The 18029-nt window shown below is 44.3% G+C and overlaps 1 protein-coding gene across 43 annotated transcripts in view; it reads left to right on the top strand.

The window, feature by feature from the left end:
- TRDN (triadin) overlaps positions 1-18029 on the top strand; it is a 1868677-nt gene that overhangs the window by 1477579 nt on the left and 373069 nt on the right. For 42 of the 43 annotated variants that reach the window (XM_069234794.1, XM_069234791.1, XM_069234779.1 and 39 more), the window contains one exon: positions 17765-17815. In XM_069234794.1, the coding sequence (XP_069090895.1) occupies positions 17765-17815 (51 nt within the window). The remainder of the gene's footprint in view (positions 1-17764; positions 17816-18029) is intronic. The other variant, XM_069234760.1, reaches the window with a different exon arrangement.

Below are 18029 nucleotides of genomic sequence, written 5' to 3'. Positions count from 1 at the left end.
AAATACACCCCAGAGGGCACCTTAGAGGTGCCCCCTGAAACTTAACCGACTATCTGTGTAGGCTGACTAGTTTTAGCAGCCTGCCACAAACCGAGACATGTTGCTGGCCCCATGGGGAGAGTGCCTTTGTCACTCTGAGGCCAGTAACAAAGCCTGCACTGGGTGGAGATGCTAACACCTCCCCCAGGCAGGAATTGTCACACCTGGCGGTGAGCCTCAAAGGCTCACCTCCTTTGTGCCAACCCAGCAGGACACTCCAGCTAGTGGAGTTGCCCGCCCCCTCCGGCCAGGCCCCACTTTTGGCGGCAAGGCCGGAGAAAATAATGAGAAAAACAAGGAGGAGTCACTGGCCAGTCAGGACAGCCCCTAAGGTGTCCTGAGCTGAAGTGACTCTAACTTTTAGAAATCCTCCATCTTGCAGATGGAGGATTCCCCCAATAGGGTTAGGATTGTGACCCCCTCCCCTTGGGAGGAGGCACAAAGAGGGTGTACCCACCCTCCGGGCTAGTAGCCATTGGCTACTAACCCCCCAGACCTAAACACGCCCTTAAATTTAGTATTTAAGGGCTACCCTGAACCCTAGAAAATCAGATTCCTGCAACTACAAGAAGAAGGACTGCCTAGCTGAAAAACCCCTGCAGAGGAAGACCAGAAGACGACAACTGCCTTGGCTCCAGAAACTCACCGGCCTGTCTCCTGCCTTCCAAAGATCCTGCTCCAGCGACGCCTTCCGAAGGGACCAGCGACCTCGACATCCTCTGAGGACTGTCCCTGCTTCGAAAAGACAAGAAACTCCCGAGGACAGCGGACCTGCTCCAAGAAAAGCTGCAACTTTGTTTCCAGCAGCTTTAAAGATCCCTGCAAGCTCCCCGCAAAAAGCGTGAGACTTGCACCACTGCACCCGGCGACCCCGACTCGGCTGGTGGAGATCCGACACCTCAGGAGGGACCCCAGGACTACTCTGATACTGTGAGTACCAAAACCTGTCCCCCCTGAGCCCCCACAGCGCCGCCTGCAGAGGGAATCCCGAGGCTTCCCCTGACCGCGACTCTTTGAACCTAAAGTCCCGACGCCTGGGAGAGACCCTGCACCCGCAGCCCCCAGGACCTGAAGGACCGGACTTTCACTGGAGAAGTGACCCCCAGGAGTCCCTCTCCCTTGTCCAAGTGGAGGTTTCCCCGAGGAATCCCCCCCTTGCCTGCCTGCAGCGCTGAAGAGATCCCGAGATCTCTCATAGACTAACATTGAAAACCCGACGCTTGTTTCTACACTGCACCCGGCCGCCCCCGCGCTGCTGAGGGTGAAATTTCTGTGTGGACTTGTGTCCCCCCCGGTGCCCTACAAAACCCCCCTGGTCTGCCCTCCGAAGACGCGGGTACTTACCTGCAAGCAGACCGGAACCGGGGCACCCCCTTCTCTCCATTCTAGCCTATGTGTTTTGGGCACCACTTTGAACTCTGCACCTGACCGGCCCTGAGCTGCTGGTGTGGTGACTTTGGGGTTGCTCTGAACCCCCAACGGTGGGCTACCTTGGACCAAGAACTAAGCCCTGTAAGTGTCTTACTTACCTGGTTAACCTAACAAATACTTACCTCCCCTAGGAACTGTGAAAATTGCACTAAGTGTCCACTTTTAAAACAGCTATTTGTGAATAACTTGAAAAGTATACATGCAATTTTGATGATTTGAAGTTCCTAAAGTACTTACCTGCAATACCTTTCGAATGAGATATTACATGTAGAATTTGAACCTGTGGTTCTTAAAATAAACTAAGAAAAGATATTTTTCTATATAAAAACCTATTGGCTGGATTTGTCTCTGAGTGTGTGTACCTCATTTATTGTCTATGTGTATGTACAACAAATGCTTAACACTACTCCTTGGATAAGCCTACTGCTCGACCACACTACCACAAAATAGAGCATTAGTATTATCTATTTTTACCACTATTTTACCTCTAAGGGGAACCCTTGGACTCTGTGCATGCTATTCCTTACTTTGAAATAGCACATACAGAGCCAACTTCCTACATTGGTGGATCAGCGGTGGGGTACAAGACTTTGCATTTGCTGGACTACTCAGCCAATACCTGATCACACGACAAATTCCAAAATTGTCATTAGAAATTGATTTTTGCAATTTGAAAAGTTTTCTAAATTCTTAAAAGACCTGCTAGGGCCTTGTGTTAGATCCTGTTTAGCATTTCTTTTAGAGTTTAAAAGTTTGTAAAAGTTTGAATTAGATTCTAGAACCAGTTTTAGATTCTTAAAAAGTATTCCAACTTTTAGAAGCAAAATGTCTAGCACAGATGTGACTGTGGTGGAACTCGACACCACACCTTACCTCCATCTACAGATGAGAGAGCTAAGGTCACTCTGTAAACTAAAGAAAATAACCATAGGCCCCAAACCTACCAAAATACAGCTCCAGGAGCTTTTGGCAGAGTTTGAAAAGGCCAACCCCTCTGAGGGTGGCAACTCAGAGGAAGATGATAGTGAATTGGAGGAAGATTCCCCCCTACCAGTCCTATCTAGGGAGGACAGGGCCTCTCAAGCCCTGACTCCAAAAATACTAGTCAGAGATACTGGCTCCCTCACAGGAGGGACCAGTACCTCTGAAATCACTGAGGATAACCCCAGTGAAGAGGACATCCAGTTAGCCAGGATGGCCAAAAGATTGGCTTTGGAAAGACAGATCCTAGCCATAGAGAGGGAAAGACAAGAGATGGGCCTAGGACCCATCAATGGTGGCAGCAACATAAATAGGGTCAGAGATTCTCCTGACATGTTGAAAATCCCTAAAGGGATTGTAACTAAATATGAAGATGGTGATGACATCACCAAATGGTTCACAGCTTTTGAGAGGGCTTGTGCAACCAGAAAAGTGAACAGATCTCACTGGGGTGCTCTCCTTTGGGAAATGTTCACAGGAAAGTGTAGGGATAGACTCCTCACACTCTCTGGACAAGATGCAGAATCTTATGACCTCATGAAGGGTACTCTGATTGAGGGCTTTGGATTCTCCACTGAGGAGTATAGGATTAGATTCAGGGGGGCTCAAAAATCCTCGAGCCAGACCTGGGTTGACTTTGTAGACTACTCAGTGAAAACACTAGATGGTTGGATTCAAGGCAGTGGTGTAAGTAATTATGATGGGCTGTACAATTTATTTGTGAAAGAACACCTGTTAAGTAATTGTTTCAATGATAAACTGCATCAGCATCTGGTAGACCTAGGACCAATTTCTCCCCAAGAATTGGGAAAGAAGGCGGACCATTGGGTCAAGACAAGGGTGTCCAAGACTTCAACAGGGGGTGACCAAAAGAAAGGGGTCACAAAGACTCCCCAGGGGAAGGGTGATGAGACAACCAAAACTAAAAATAGTAAAGAGTCTTCTACAGGCCCCCAAAAACCTGCACAGGAGGGTGGGCCCAGAGCCTCTTCACAAAACAATGGGTACAAGGGTAAAAACTTTGATCCCAAAAAGGCCTGGTGTCATAGCTGTAAACAGCATGGACACCAAACTGGAGACAAGGCCTGTCCCAAGAAAGGTTCCACTCCAAACTCCCATCCAGGTAACACTGGTATGGCTAGTCTCCAAGTGGGATCAACAGTGTGCCCAGAGCAAATCAGGGTCCACACTGAAGCTACTCTAGTTTCTGAGGGTGGGGTGGATTTAGCCACACTAGCTGTCTGGCCGCCTAACATGCAAAAATACAGACAGCAACTCTTAATTAATGGGACTAGAATAGAGGGCCTGAGGGATACAGGTGCCAGTGTCACCATGGTGACAGAGAAACTGGTTTCCCCTGGCCAATACCTGACTGGAAAAACTTACACAGTCACCAACGCTGACAATCAGAGAAAAGTACATCCCATGGCAATGGTTACTTTAGAATGGGGAGGGGTCAATGGCCTGAAACAGGTGGTGGTCTCCTCAAATATCCCAGTGGACTGTCTGCTTGGAAATGACCTGGAGTCCTCAGCATGGGCTGAGGTAGAACTAAAAACCCATGCAGCAATGCTGGGTATCCCTGAACTGGTGTGTGTGAAAACAAGAGCACAATGCAAGGCACAGGGTGAAAAAGTAGAGCTGGAGTCTGGAAAAATGGCCCAGCCTACCAAGAGAACAGGAAAGTCAGTTGGGAAACCAACTGCAACACAGCAAAAGAAAGGGAACCTCTCTTCTCAGGAAGAAGTTCTGCCCTCTGAGGGAACTGAGCCTTTGGAGCTTGAACCTTATCAGGTTGAGCTCTTAGGCCCAGGGGGACCCTCAAGGGAGGAGCTGTGTAAGGGACAAGAAACCTGTCCCTCTCTTGAAGGCCTTAGGCAGCAAGCTGCTGAAGAGTCCAAAGGCAAGAAAAATGGAACGCATAGGGTCTATTGGGAAGATGGACTCCTGTACACTGAGGCCAGAGAACCCAAACCTGGTGCCACTAGGAGAGTGGCAGTGCCTCAGCTGTTCAGAGAGTTCATCCTAACATTGGCCCATGACATTCCCCTTGCTGGGCATTTGGGACAAACCAAGACGTGGGAGAGGTTAGTCAACCACTTCTACTGGCCCAATATGTCCAACATGGTTAAGGAGTTTTGCCTCTCCTGCCCCACCTGTCAAGCCAGTGGTAAGACAGGTGGGCATCCAAAGGCCCCCCTCATTCCACTTCCAGTGGTGGGGGTGCCCTTTGAAAGAGTGGGTGTGGACATAGTTGGTCCACTAGAACCTCCCACAGCCTCAGGAAATATGTATATCCTGGTAGTAGTGGATCATGCTACCAGGTATCCTGAAGCTATTCCCCTTAGGTCGACTACTGCCCCTGCAGTAGCCAAGGCCCTCATTGGTATCTTTACCAGAGTGGGTTTCCCTAAGGAGGTGGTGTCTGACAGAGGTACCAACTTCATGTCAGCATACCTAAAGCACATGTGGAATGAGTGTGGAGTGACTTATAAATTCACTACACCTTACCATCCACAAACTAATGGCTTAGTTGAGAGATTCAACAAGACATTAAAGGGCATGATCATGGGGCTCCCAGAAAAACTCAAAAGGAGATGGGATGTCCTCCTGCCATGTCTGCTTTTCGCTTACAGGGAGGTACCACAGAAGGGAGTAGGGTTCTCACCCTTTGAACTTCTGTTTGGTCATCCTGTAAGGGGACCACTTGCCCTTGTTAAAGAAGGCTGGGAGAGACCTCTCCATGAGCCTAAACAGGACATAGTGGACTATGTACTTGGCCTTCGCTCTAGAATGGCAGAGTACATGGAAAAGGCAACCAAAAACCTTGAGGCCAGCCAACAACTCCAGAAGTTTTGGTATGACCAAAAGGCTGCACTGGTTGAGTTCCAACCAGGGCAGAAAGTCTGGGTTCTGGAGCCTGTGGCTCCCAGGGCACTCCAGGACAAATGGAGTGGTCCTTACCCAGTACTAGAAAGGAAGAGTCAGGTCACCTACCTGGTGGACCTGGGCACAAGCAGGAGCCCCAAGAGGGTGATCCATGTGAACCGCCTTAAGCTCTTCCATGACAGGGCTGATGTGAATCTGTTGATGGTAACAGATGAGGATCAGGAGGCAGAGAGTGAACCTCTCCCTGATCTTCTGTCATCAGACCCAAAAGATGGCACAGTAGATGGCGTGATCTACTCAGACACCCTCTCTGGCCAACAGCAAGCTGATTGTAGGAGAGTCCTACAACAGTTTCCTGAACTCTTCTCCTTAACCCCTGGTCAGACACACCTGTGTACCCATGATGTGGACACAGGAGACAGCATGCCTGTCAAAAACAAAATCTTTAGACAGTCTGACCATGTTAAGGAAAGCATCAAGGTGGAAGTCCACAAGATGCTGGAATTGGGAGTAATTGAGCGCTCTGACAGCCCCTGGGCTAGCCCAGTGGTCTTAGTCCCCAAACCTCACACCAAAGATGGAAAGAAAGAAATGAGGTTTTGTGTAGACTACAGAGGGCTCAATTCTGTCACCAAGACAGATGCTCATCCAATTCCAAGAGCTGATGAGCTCATAGATAAATTAGGTGCTGCCAAATTCTTAAGTACCTTTGACTTGACAGCAGGGTACTGGCAAATAAAAATGGCACCTGGAGCAAAAGAGAAAACAACATTCTCCACACCTGATGGGCATTATCAGTTTACTGTTATGCCCTTTGGTTTAAAGAATGCCCCTGCCACCTTCCAAAGGTTGGTGAATCAAGTCCTTGCTGGCTTGGAGTCCTTTAGCACAGCTTATCTTGATGATATTGCTGTCTTTAGCTCCACCTGGCAGGATCACCTGGTCCACCTGAGGAAGGTTTTGAAGGCTCTGCAATCTGCAGGCCTCTCTATCAAGGCATCCAAATGCCAGATAGGGCAGGGAACTGTGGTTTACTTGGGCCACCTTGTAGGTGGAGGCCAAGTTCAGCCACTCCAACCCAAGATCCAGACTATTCTGGACTGGGTAGCTCCAAAAACCCAGACTCAAGTCAGGGCATTCCTTGGCTTGACTGGGTATTACAGGAGGTTTGTGAAGGGATATGGATCCATTGTGACAGCCCTCACTGAACTAACCTCCAAGAAAATGCCCAAGAAAGTGAACTGGACTGTGGAATGCCAACAGGCCTTTGACACCCTGAAACAAGCCATGTGCTCAGCACCAGTTCTCAAAGCTCCAGATTATTCTAAGCAGTTCATTGTGCAGACTGATGCCTCTGAACATGGGATAGGGGCAGTTTTGTCCCAAACAAATGATGATGGCCTTGACCAGCCTGTTGCTTTCATTAGCAGGAGGTTACTCCCCAGGGAGCAGCGTTGGAGTGCCATTGAGAGGGAGGCCTTTGCTGTGGTTTGGTCCCTGAAGAAGCTGAGACCATACCTCTTTGGGACTCACTTCCTAGTTCAAACTGACCACAGACCTCTCAAATGGCTGATGCAAATGAAAGGTGAAAATCCTAAACTGTTGAGGTGGTCCATCTCCCTACAGGGAATGGACTTTATAGTGGAACACAGACCTGGGACTGCCCATGCCAATGCAGATGGCCTTTCCAGGTTCTTCCACTTAGAAAATGAAGACTCTCTTGGGAAAGGTTAGTCTCATCCTCTTTCGTTTGGGGGGGGGTTGTGTAAGGAAATGCCTCCTTGGCATGGTTGCCCCCTGACTTTTTGCCTTTGCTGATGCTATGTTTACAATTGAAAGTGTGCTGAGGCCTGCTAACCAGGCCCCAGCACCAGTGTTCTTTCCCTAACCTGTACTTTTGTATCCACAATTGGCAGACCCTGGCATCCAGATAAGTCCCTTGTAACTGGTACTTCTAGTACCAAGGGCCCTGATGCCAAGGAAGGTCTCTAAGGGCTGCAGCATGTCTTATGCCACCCTGGAGACCTCTCACTCAGCACAGACACACTGCTTGCCAGCTTGTGTGTGCTAGTGAGGACAAAACGAGTAAGTCGACATGGCACTCCCCTCAGGGTGCCATGCCAGCCTCTCACTGCCTATGCAGTATAGGTAAGACACCCCTCTAGCAGGCCTTACAGCCCTAAGGCAGGGTGCACTATACCATAGGTGAGGGTACCAGTGCATGAGCATGGTACCCCTACAGTGTCTAAACAAAACCTTAGACATTGTAAGTGCAGGGTAGCCATAAGAGTATATGGTCTGGGAGTCTGTCAAGCACGAACTCCACAGCACCATAATGGCTACACTGAAAACTGGGAAGTTTGGTATCAAACTTCTCAGCACAATAAATGCACACTGATGCCAGTGTACATTTTATTGTAAAATACACCCCAGAGGGCACCTTAGAGGTGCCCCCTGAAACTTAACCGACTATCTGTGTAGGCTGACTAGTTTTAGCAGCCTGCCACAAACCGAGACATGTTGCTGGCCCCATGGGGAGAGTGCCTTTGTCACTCTGAGGCCAGTAACAAAGCCTGCACTGGGTGGAGATGCTAACACCTCCCCCAGGCAGGAATTGTCACACCTGGCGGTGAGCCTCAAAGGCTCACCTCCTTTGTGCCAACCCAGCAGGACACTCCAGCTAGTGGAGTTGCCCGCCCCCTCCGGCCAGGCCCCACTTTTGGCGGCAAGGCCGGAGAAAATAATGAGAAAAACAAGGAGGAGTCACTGGCCAGTCAGGACAGCCCCTAAGGTGTCCTGAGCTGAAGTGACTCTAACTTTTAGAAATCCTCCATCTTGCAGATGGAGGATTCCCCCAATAGGGTTAGGATTGTGACCCCCTCCCCTTGGGAGGAGGCACAAAGAGGGTGTACCCACCCTCCGGGCTAGTAGCCATTGGCTACTAACCCCCCAGACCTAAACACGCCCTTAAATTTAGTATTTAAGGGCTACCCTGAACCCTAGAAAATCAGATTCCTGCAACTACAAGAAGAAGGACTGCCTAGCTGAAAAACCCCTGCAGAGGAAGACCAGAAGACGACAACTGCCTTGGCTCCAGAAACTCACCGGCCTGTCTCCTGCCTTCCAAAGATCCTGCTCCAGCGACGCCTTCCGAAGGGACCAGCGACCTCGACATCCTCTGAGGACTGTCCCTGCTTCGAAAAGACAAGAAACTCCCGAGGACAGCGGACCTGCTCCAAGAAAAGCTGCAACTTTGTTTCCAGCAGCTTTAAAGATCCCTGCAAGCTCCCCGCAAAAAGCGTGAGACTTGCACCACTGCACCCGGCGACCCCGACTCGGCTGGTGGAGATCCGACACCTCAGGAGGGACCCCAGGACTACTCTGATACTGTGAGTACCAAAACCTGTCCCCCCTGAGCCCCCACAGCGCCGCCTGCAGAGGGAATCCCGAGGCTTCCCCTGACCGCGACTCTTTGAACCTAAAGTCCCGACGCCTGGGAGAGACCCTGCACCCGCAGCCCCCAGGACCTGAAGGACCGGACTTTCACTGGAGAAGTGACCCCCAGGAGTCCCTCTCCCTTGTCCAAGTGGAGGTTTCCCCGAGGAATCCCCCCCTTGCCTGCCTGCAGCGCTGAAGAGATCCCGAGATCTCTCATAGACTAACATTGAAAACCCGACGCTTGTTTCTACACTGCACCCGGCCGCCCCCGCGCTGCTGAGGGTGAAATTTCTGTGTGGACTTGTGTCCCCCCCGGTGCCCTACAAAACCCCCCTGGTCTGCCCTCCGAAGACGCGGGTACTTACCTGCAAGCAGACCGGAACCGGGGCACCCCCTTCTCTCCATTCTAGCCTATGTGTTTTGGGCACCACTTTGAACTCTGCACCTGACCGGCCCTGAGCTGCTGGTGTGGTGACTTTGGGGTTGCTCTGAACCCCCAACGGTGGGCTACCTTGGACCAAGAACTAAGCCCTGTAAGTGTCTTACTTACCTGGTTAACCTAACAAATACTTACCTCCCCTAGGAACTGTGAAAATTGCACTGTGTCCACTTTTAAAACAGCTATTTGTGAATAACTTGAAAAGTATACATGCAATTTTGATGATTTGAAGTTCCTAAAGTACTTACCTGCAATACCTTTCGAATGAGATATTACATGTAGAATTTGAACCTGTGGTTCTTAAAATAAACTAAGAAAAGATATTTTTCTATATAAAAACCTATTGGCTGGATTTGTCTCTGAGTGTGTGTACCTCATTTATTGTCTATGTGTATGTACAACAAATGCTTAACACTACTCCTTGGATAAGCCTACTGCTCGACCACACTACCACAAAATAGAGCATTAGTATTATCTATTTTTACCACTATTTTACCTCTAAGGGGAACCCTTGGACTCTGTGCATGCTATTCCTTACTTTGAAATAGCACATACAGAGCCAACTTCCTACACATACCATTTCCAGTGCTCCAATCAGGCTTATAGCTTGTAACCATAATCAACTCAGGCCTACAGTTTTGAGCATAACATTTTCACATAGCAGCCATCAGTAACACTGTCATAAAATTAGAAGGGCAAATAAAATTATAGTTTGGCTAAGCACAGTACTATTTCTCCTCATATGGCCTAACAAGGATTTACAAAAACAATCCTTCTGTATCCATGGTTTGCCACACTGGCATTCCAACACCAAAACTATTTCCTAGTGCAGTAAACTGTCAGATTCCATGTATCAAAATACATATTTATAGGCTGAAATACAGGGTAACAACAATCTACAATTAAATGTCTTTCAACTTTAACATATGCTTTTCACAGTACATACATCCAGCCTAGTGCATTTATCATATAATTTCATAATAAAAAGATGAGGCCTATAGCTGTGATCATTGACTTGCCACCATAACCAACCCTGTCCTTCTGATTGAGTGTAAGCTTTGCTACAAGCTAGTCTGTCTTTTTAGGTGAAACACACAAAATCAGCCCAATTAAGTCCTATGTCAGGGAAACTATGTGAGTCAAGCCTAAAACCTTCTCTCAGTAGGTCTCTGCAAGCCTTTTTTTGTTAATCACCTAAGGGCAGGTGACAGTAGTATTGTCAAGCCACATTAAAAATTCATGTTGATTAACCCTGGCCCTTTGGTATGCCTACGTAAAAAATTGTTGTCCAGAGATTTTCATTTTTGAATTGGGTTTTTGTATCATTAGAGAAGTAATTTAGCTTGGGTAAACATTGCTAATCTGGGCCAATTTTGTCTGGATGACATTGTTAAAAATGGTGGATGTGTTGCAGCGATGATGTAATATTTCAGGAACCATGACACCTATATACTTCATTTTGGTGTCAAAGCATAGGTTTTGAGAGTCAAGTAGTCTTTTGGAGACAGTAAATAACTCCTAAGAGCAACTCTTCCACCACTTTCCAAAATGGCGTCTCTTAAATGATGCGTTTTAGCCATCATATTGGTAATTTGTTTCAATATTATTTTTGTAGGTTTTCCATTGATTCAAATTCATAAACATGAGCAAAGCACGTGAAAGCAGGGGATCTTTACCTCCTGACAGAGTGTTGCTAACTACAAAATCTGAAGACTCCTTCAACAAAGATAAATGTGTCATAAGCCAAACTAATCTGAAAGAATAGCTAACATCAACTGCAGCTGGACAGAAGAGGTTTTGAGACGCTGCATAAATACATCAAGACAAAGTTCACAAAACATTGAATCTGATGGGTGAAGAGGATCAAATATTTTATCATTGTAATAACAAGTACTACAAATCATATACAATGAAATATGCCTGGAAAAATGTATCCAAAAATAGCAGAAACCTGTGAATCACAACAAGAATCCGAGTCTTCTGAGAAAGTGCTGACAATCAAACCCAATGCCCATCCACTTAAAAGATCAATGGCTACCCCTGGTGCACTTTCAACAACTGATCAGAAAGCAGAGGATCTTCAATGTGTTATCTGTAGTTTAGCCAGGACAAGATCCAATGGGGTTGATGAAAGAACAAAGTACAGAGTATGTGAGTCTCAAAGGGCAAACATGTTTTTTTCTGCAGCTAGTTTCTTCCAAGAGGAAATTTTTTCACCCAACTTGAATGTATTTACAGCGGATTTGTATGCCCACCCACCTGCATGTGTGTATACATTTGAAAATATGAATGTACAGTGAACTCCCAGCAGCAATGTAACTGCCAGCCTTTGGTTAAGTTTGCACTCTTTAAAAAAGCAAATTAAGTTTTAAAGCCACTCTTGAGTGCTGGCTATGGGGTCACTCTCAGTGAGATCAGAGAAATGATGGTCAACATTGATAAAACTTTATTGATCCATAATAGCGAAATTAAGATTAGTCTTGTGAAAATGTACAATGACATAATTACTTTTTGTCAGTCTAGCAAAAAGAATGAACCACTTATGGCTCCTGACTCTTGAAGTTCTTGCTCTCAAATAAGTTCATAGGATGCAGTAAAATCAGCAGGAACCATTTTAAGAAACATCTTGAAAGATTTAGATTTTTGACTTAGTGACACATTTTGGGAAGCCCCAGAGCTGTAAAAATCAACAAGAATGCCTGATGTTAACATTTTTTACATTGTTGTTTAATATCAGCAAAGCAAAACTGTTACAAACTAAAGTTCTTGAGATTGGAACAGAAGCCAACAACATTGATGATGGTTTTGAAGATATAAGCAAAGATGTGAAAGACAATACCATGAACTGACAGGATTATACAGAGCAAATGTACCGTCTTTTCCAAATCCAGATTTATGAATTAAATCACGGCAAAAAGAAAACCCTGCTACACATGATGACTGCACAGGCAATCTATGACAAGTGCAAAAGCTAATCACCTCAATGATTCGGATTTATCTATCAACAAGTTATAATGACATGGTACGGAGCGGGAACTTGTTAGCAGCTCATGCCGCTGTGAATCTGACAGCATAGCACTTCCAAGTCACTTTACCAGGAAAGGATTTACAATTGCTGCTTGATAATTTTGATTTTGAAGACAGGTCTTCTTTGTCTGGAACATCCAGCACAAATGATACTCCTATGGTGCTTTTTGAAGACTGTACCAATGAAGTAGCTGCTGGAAATCAAGCTGTGTCAGCTGTAGGCATAAACAAATGAAGCTGCAAACCTATAACCCAACTGCCTTGCCAAATCGTGCAAAATCACTACAAGCCATCAACATGTCCCAGTCTACCAGAAAGTTTAAAGGTGGCTAAGGACATGGATCTTCTTCTACTTAATGCAGTGATCCGCAAAGCTGATTTAACTTAATTTATTATATTGTTTATTCGATGCAGACTGAAGGATGAAGAAAAGCCAGTTCCTCTGTGGGATAGAAATTCATGCTCTGTTCTCCCAGAATACCACCCCACTGAAAAAGGTTGGGTTTTTACCAGTAATTCCATTACCAAGTCACAAACTACGCAACAGAATGGTAAAAAATGTCCAAAATGTGCATATTCAGCTTGAAGACCAGCCTATCCTGCCAATTTTCTGCAATGAAGGTGTTTTCCATATTGTAGCTGACACATTTATGAGCAATCCATTAGAATTTGATGATCTTAATCCAATGATGGGCATTTTCCACATGACAAAAGTTGTGTGCCGTGTGCAGGAATATATCTCAATGGATTTGGCATAGACGATGCATGTATTGAGGCTTAAATCCTTGGAATCAAAACTGTCCAGTCGGTATTGAGCAGAACTCATTATGTTCATTTGCTACAAGGTATGCTCATCAAATCTGAGGCTATAGAAACATTGCGTTGGGATGCTTTCTGAAACAAGAATAACAAATTAGGTTTTACATACCTTATCTCAGAAGGGAACAAGGCACAGGGTGCACTTAATTCAGAATACATAATGCAAAGCCAGAAAATGTTCAATACACTCAGTTCAAAATCAGAAAACCTGAAATCCAAGTTTGTATAGTTTGTCGAAGAATATGAAAAAAAATCAGAACTTTGCAAGTACTGGGGAAATGTTTTACACATTATAGCTCTAGTGAAAAGGTTGGTACGTGTAGATCGGGAAGGTGATTGGGGGCTGCATGTGGAGACTGTGGAGTCACTGATTACTGTGTTTTTTTAATTCGATTGCATAAGCTAGCTGAGATGTGAGTCCTAGTATTTGGAAAGAGTGAAGAGGCTGGAGGTGGAAATACCATACCTCTACAGAAAATTCATCCAAACACATTTTGTGGTGAAAGGCAGAGTGGGAAGGTTCAATGCTGTGGCACCAGATATGAAACTGGAATAGACGATCCATAGATCACAGAAAAGCTCCAAGGGAGTTATTGGTCACACATGTAAAAGTTAATATGTTGCTCAATGGCATCTAGCTTACCATGAAGTCCTTTCTATTTCCAATGTTTTCAGAGAGATGACAAATTCAAAATTAATGGACCATTGTGAAACTTTTACTCATCACAAATTTGTGGGAAAGATAGGGGAATGTTTTAATAAACATGTGGGCAGCCCTCTTCATTTCATGCAGCAGCAAGGAAACCGCTTTGAAATGACAGATTCTGTGCAACTACACAACTTTGTGACCACACAACATGTGCATAACGATAGAAAGACATATCTACTAGATGTCCTGGAACATGGGTCAAAACCATATGCAGAAATAAAGCAGGAGAGATTTGTATTGAAAGAGAAAAAGCTGTTTGCCATAATCACTAAAACTAAACTGCAACGCTTTAATTGCCATAGTAAGAGCTTCGTCCAACCAGCCAGTACAAAATAGGTTACAAAAAAAACAACTTTCACAAGCAGATGGAGAGATAGATTTAGCAAAAGAAAGGGATTACTTTATCAAGGACATTCTGACGCATGATCTTCTTCCAACAAGGGCATGATTTGATGGAGATGCTGTAAGCAAAAGTGTGAAGCACAAACGTGTACAAGAGCTGAAAAAACTTTCATCTGAAGAATTTGAATTTGAAAAGGTGTTCTCATTGAAAACTGCTGTTGTTGTCGACTATGTGTCACAATTGCGAATTGTCAAGATTTCATTCATACAAAACTTCAGCGAGGTAGTTCAGACAGTTCTACAGATATCAAAGTCAATGTGCACCTTGCAAGAACTGCACATTGTGTTTGACAGTTATCTTGAACTATCTGTCAAAGAATGTAAGAGAATCAGACGAATGTCTAAGAGTGGAACAATTGGCCTTACCTGTATCACAAATTTGACACCTACACCTGTGCACCTTGATAAATTCTGGTCCTGAACATCGAACAAAATGAACATGGAGTTGTTAATTCACCAAAACATTGCTGTGCTTCAGTAGACACTGAATATCCAATTATTGCAAGTGAAATGATTGGCAATGAGGAGTTGGTGCCTGTAGAGATATTTTCAAAAAGTTCAGGCCACATTGTTCAGGAGCTTAACAGCGAATTGGAGGAACCTGACCTTCATGTTGTGCCACATGTTGAGTGGGCTGTTTGAAATGGTTCCAATTGAGTCATTGCATTGTCAATGGACACGTATGTTATTATTTTGCTGCTTAGATTTGTTGCAATGTTCATAAATCAAGGCTTGTCAGACGTAATAATATGTTATGGAACAGGCTAGAAAAGACACTTAATCCTGCTACGAATTCTGTACAAGAAACTTGACCCAGAGATGTCCAGTGTTCTTATCAAGGCAATTATTCTTACGGGTGATGACACTATGAAAAATTGGAATAAAGCTTGGAGCTTTAACTGCTAAACCTGTGAAGTTTCTAAAAGGAAATGATGAGACAGAACAAGAATGTGACTTTAAATATGTAGAAGAATGCAAGTTCTGACTGTCACACATTTGAAGATCTCCGGTTCAGTGAGTTCAAGAGATCAGCCCCACTAAGTGACCTTCCACTACGTCATATTTTGAGTGTGCACACATTGAAAGAACATTCTACTTGATCAGAAGATGTGTGGATGTTTTGGATCATGCATATGTAGAGAAATATCAATGTGAATTTGTTTGGGAAGATATTGATGGGGTTCTAAAACCTACAGAATTCCCAAAGCCTCTACCCACGGAACGTACAGATACATGTACATGCAAAACATGTGCTACAAAAAGATGTCCCTGTTGATATGCTCTCCTCAAATTGACAACATTCTGCAAATATACCATGAGTGATTGCTGAAACAAATCCATAAAGTGAACTATGAAAATGTCTCTAGAACAAACGAAAAAGAGTGATGTTTTTTTTTTTTTTATTCAGATCATAAACATTGTTTGGTGGATACATAAAAGGGTTAAAAAACATTATTAGTTGTTTCATTTATATATATATATATATATATATATATATATATATATATATATATATATATATATATATATATATATATATATGTCTCTTCTTCCTCGATTATAGCTGCCATTTTGGAAAATGGCAGAACGGTTGCTCTGAGGAGTTATTTTCTGTCTCTATAGGAGTATGTGACCCCAAAAATCTATGTTTTGACTCCAAAATGAAGTATATAGGTCTCATGGTTCCTGAAATACTACATCATCACTGCAAAATACTTGCCATTTTTAGAAATGTTGTCCAGAAACTATGTCTACCCAAGCTAAATAACTTCTCTAATGATCCAAAAACACAAATCAAAAATGAAAATCTCTGGACATCAATTGTTTTACAGCAGTGTATCAGGGAAGGGATTAAGTGTGGCCCTGGGCCCTCAAAGCAAAACTGCTCTTTGAAGCCTAAAGTTTATGGTTGTCTTCCACCCATCTATGCTTCTGCCACAGAAAAACAAACACTGCAACTTATCTAAATATCTAAAACATTTTAGTACCATTGCACTGTTAAGTGTGTGCCTCTGAAAGTTCAAGCTCAAGCATACTGCTGCTGGCTGAGGCATCTGGATACATAAACAAAATGATCACAGTTGTGTTTAGGACAAGTAGTTTTTTGTGGAAGAACACAACTTCTGCCAAATCAAACCATGTACTCACAGCTACCAACATGCAGGAGAAGCACAAATCCCTCTCCTGATAGTGTTTCTTAAAGCTCTTTCTGAGATTGATATCTGGGTCACAGCTACACTGTAAAGCCAGACGTAACAAGTTACCCGCTACTCTAGTGGGTCTAGCACCAGTGTTCTCCACACTCCTGCTCAAAATATGTCCACTCTTCAGGGTTCCACCATTGTTTCACTACAGATAAGGATAATATGCTTATTGGTAAGAGGAGGAGCAGTGTGTCAAAAGGACTGTCAGACATCAAAAATGGATCATTGCTATTCCACCCTGTTCACTGCAAGCCCATCTCAGCCAAAGCTGAAATTACATTGTCTATAGTGGCACATGCCTTGCCCATCTGGGTTTCCCAGTCTCCTTGGGTACTTTGACTCCAATGGGGTCCTAGGGATTTAATGTGTCCCTTAGCTCAGATCTATTCACTGTAGCTTACGATTCTCTCTTACCTTTCTAGGTTTTTTTATGGGTGCTAGCAGTATCAATGACGAGCCTCAGACCTCTCTAGACAAAAGGAAGGCAGTGCAGCTACTTCCCCTTTGGCGACATCTTGACAAGGCAGAGTTGGAGGGGTTGAAAGATAGAGTCTCTGCCTTGCCATCTGTGTGGCACTCAGTATCTCAGCTTCTATTGTTGAGGCACACAATTGCTCACACTGCCACTCAGTGAGGTTACATGATGGAGGTGATGACATAGAAATATCAAATCTCAGCAAATACTGGGTACAAAGATGGAGCTATGCACTTTTAGCCCATCTGATTGTCAGAGGAAGCAAGACCACACTACTTCGTATGATCTAGTAGTCTTACATTTCTGTAGCAATTCATCAGTATTTAAATATCATTCAAAAATAGAACAACAGAGTTTCAGAATCACTAAATGTGGGGAAACACAAATCATTCATGCTGTGAACCAGTAAAGGTCTGAGGCTCAATGGCTTGCTGATGAGATGTGACTGTAAACTGCAGGCCAATTTCTAATTTCATGAGCGTTTATTCCGCCTTTCACTCTTTTACAGTTGATCAGTTGTTTACCTATCAAATATGTGATAATAACATCTATTACTTACAGTGCTATTAAATAGAAAGCCTGTGGTATCAAGCTGTATTGATAAACAAAGAGGTTTCATGGATATTTGTTTTATGTGATATTGGTGCATCGCTTTTAGAAATCAAGGAACTTAGGAACCAGTTCAGGGCCATTCAGTTGTTGCATTATATTACTGCAAAAGTTACTGAAAACTGCCTTTTTGAAGTATGGTGAGTGGCCTTCTAGGCAACATGCTATTCACCTCAGAGTGCTGAAAATCCTTTCCCAATTAATTAATGACCTCCAGCAATGTTAAAAATTAATTATTCTAAAGACCCTGTGCTCTAATTACTGGTCAATGATTTTCACATCTTCTAATCTATCTTTTCTAGCAGACCAAGAAACGCAGAAGCATAAAAAAGAAATTCAACCTCCAAAACCAGGTAGGACTTTTTCAGGTGTAAGCATGTTTCCATATTTCGTGTGAGCGTTTAATCCATTAAATGTCCAGCTTAGAAACCTGCTGTTGCAATTGACAAGGAGAAAGGCTGTACCCTCTGAAGTGTTGTGTGAGTATGAATGACGGAACTCATTTGACTCCCGAAAGACTCCATAGAACTATGACATAAGTGTTAGAATGTGGTGAAGTGAAGGTAG

Source organism: Pleurodeles waltl, chromosome 5, assembly GCF_031143425.1.
Source record: "Pleurodeles waltl isolate 20211129_DDA chromosome 5, aPleWal1.hap1.20221129, whole genome shotgun sequence".
Taxonomy (NCBI): domain Eukaryota; kingdom Metazoa; phylum Chordata; class Amphibia; order Caudata; family Salamandridae; genus Pleurodeles; species Pleurodeles waltl.
This window is presented reverse-complemented; position numbering and strand designations above follow the sequence as displayed.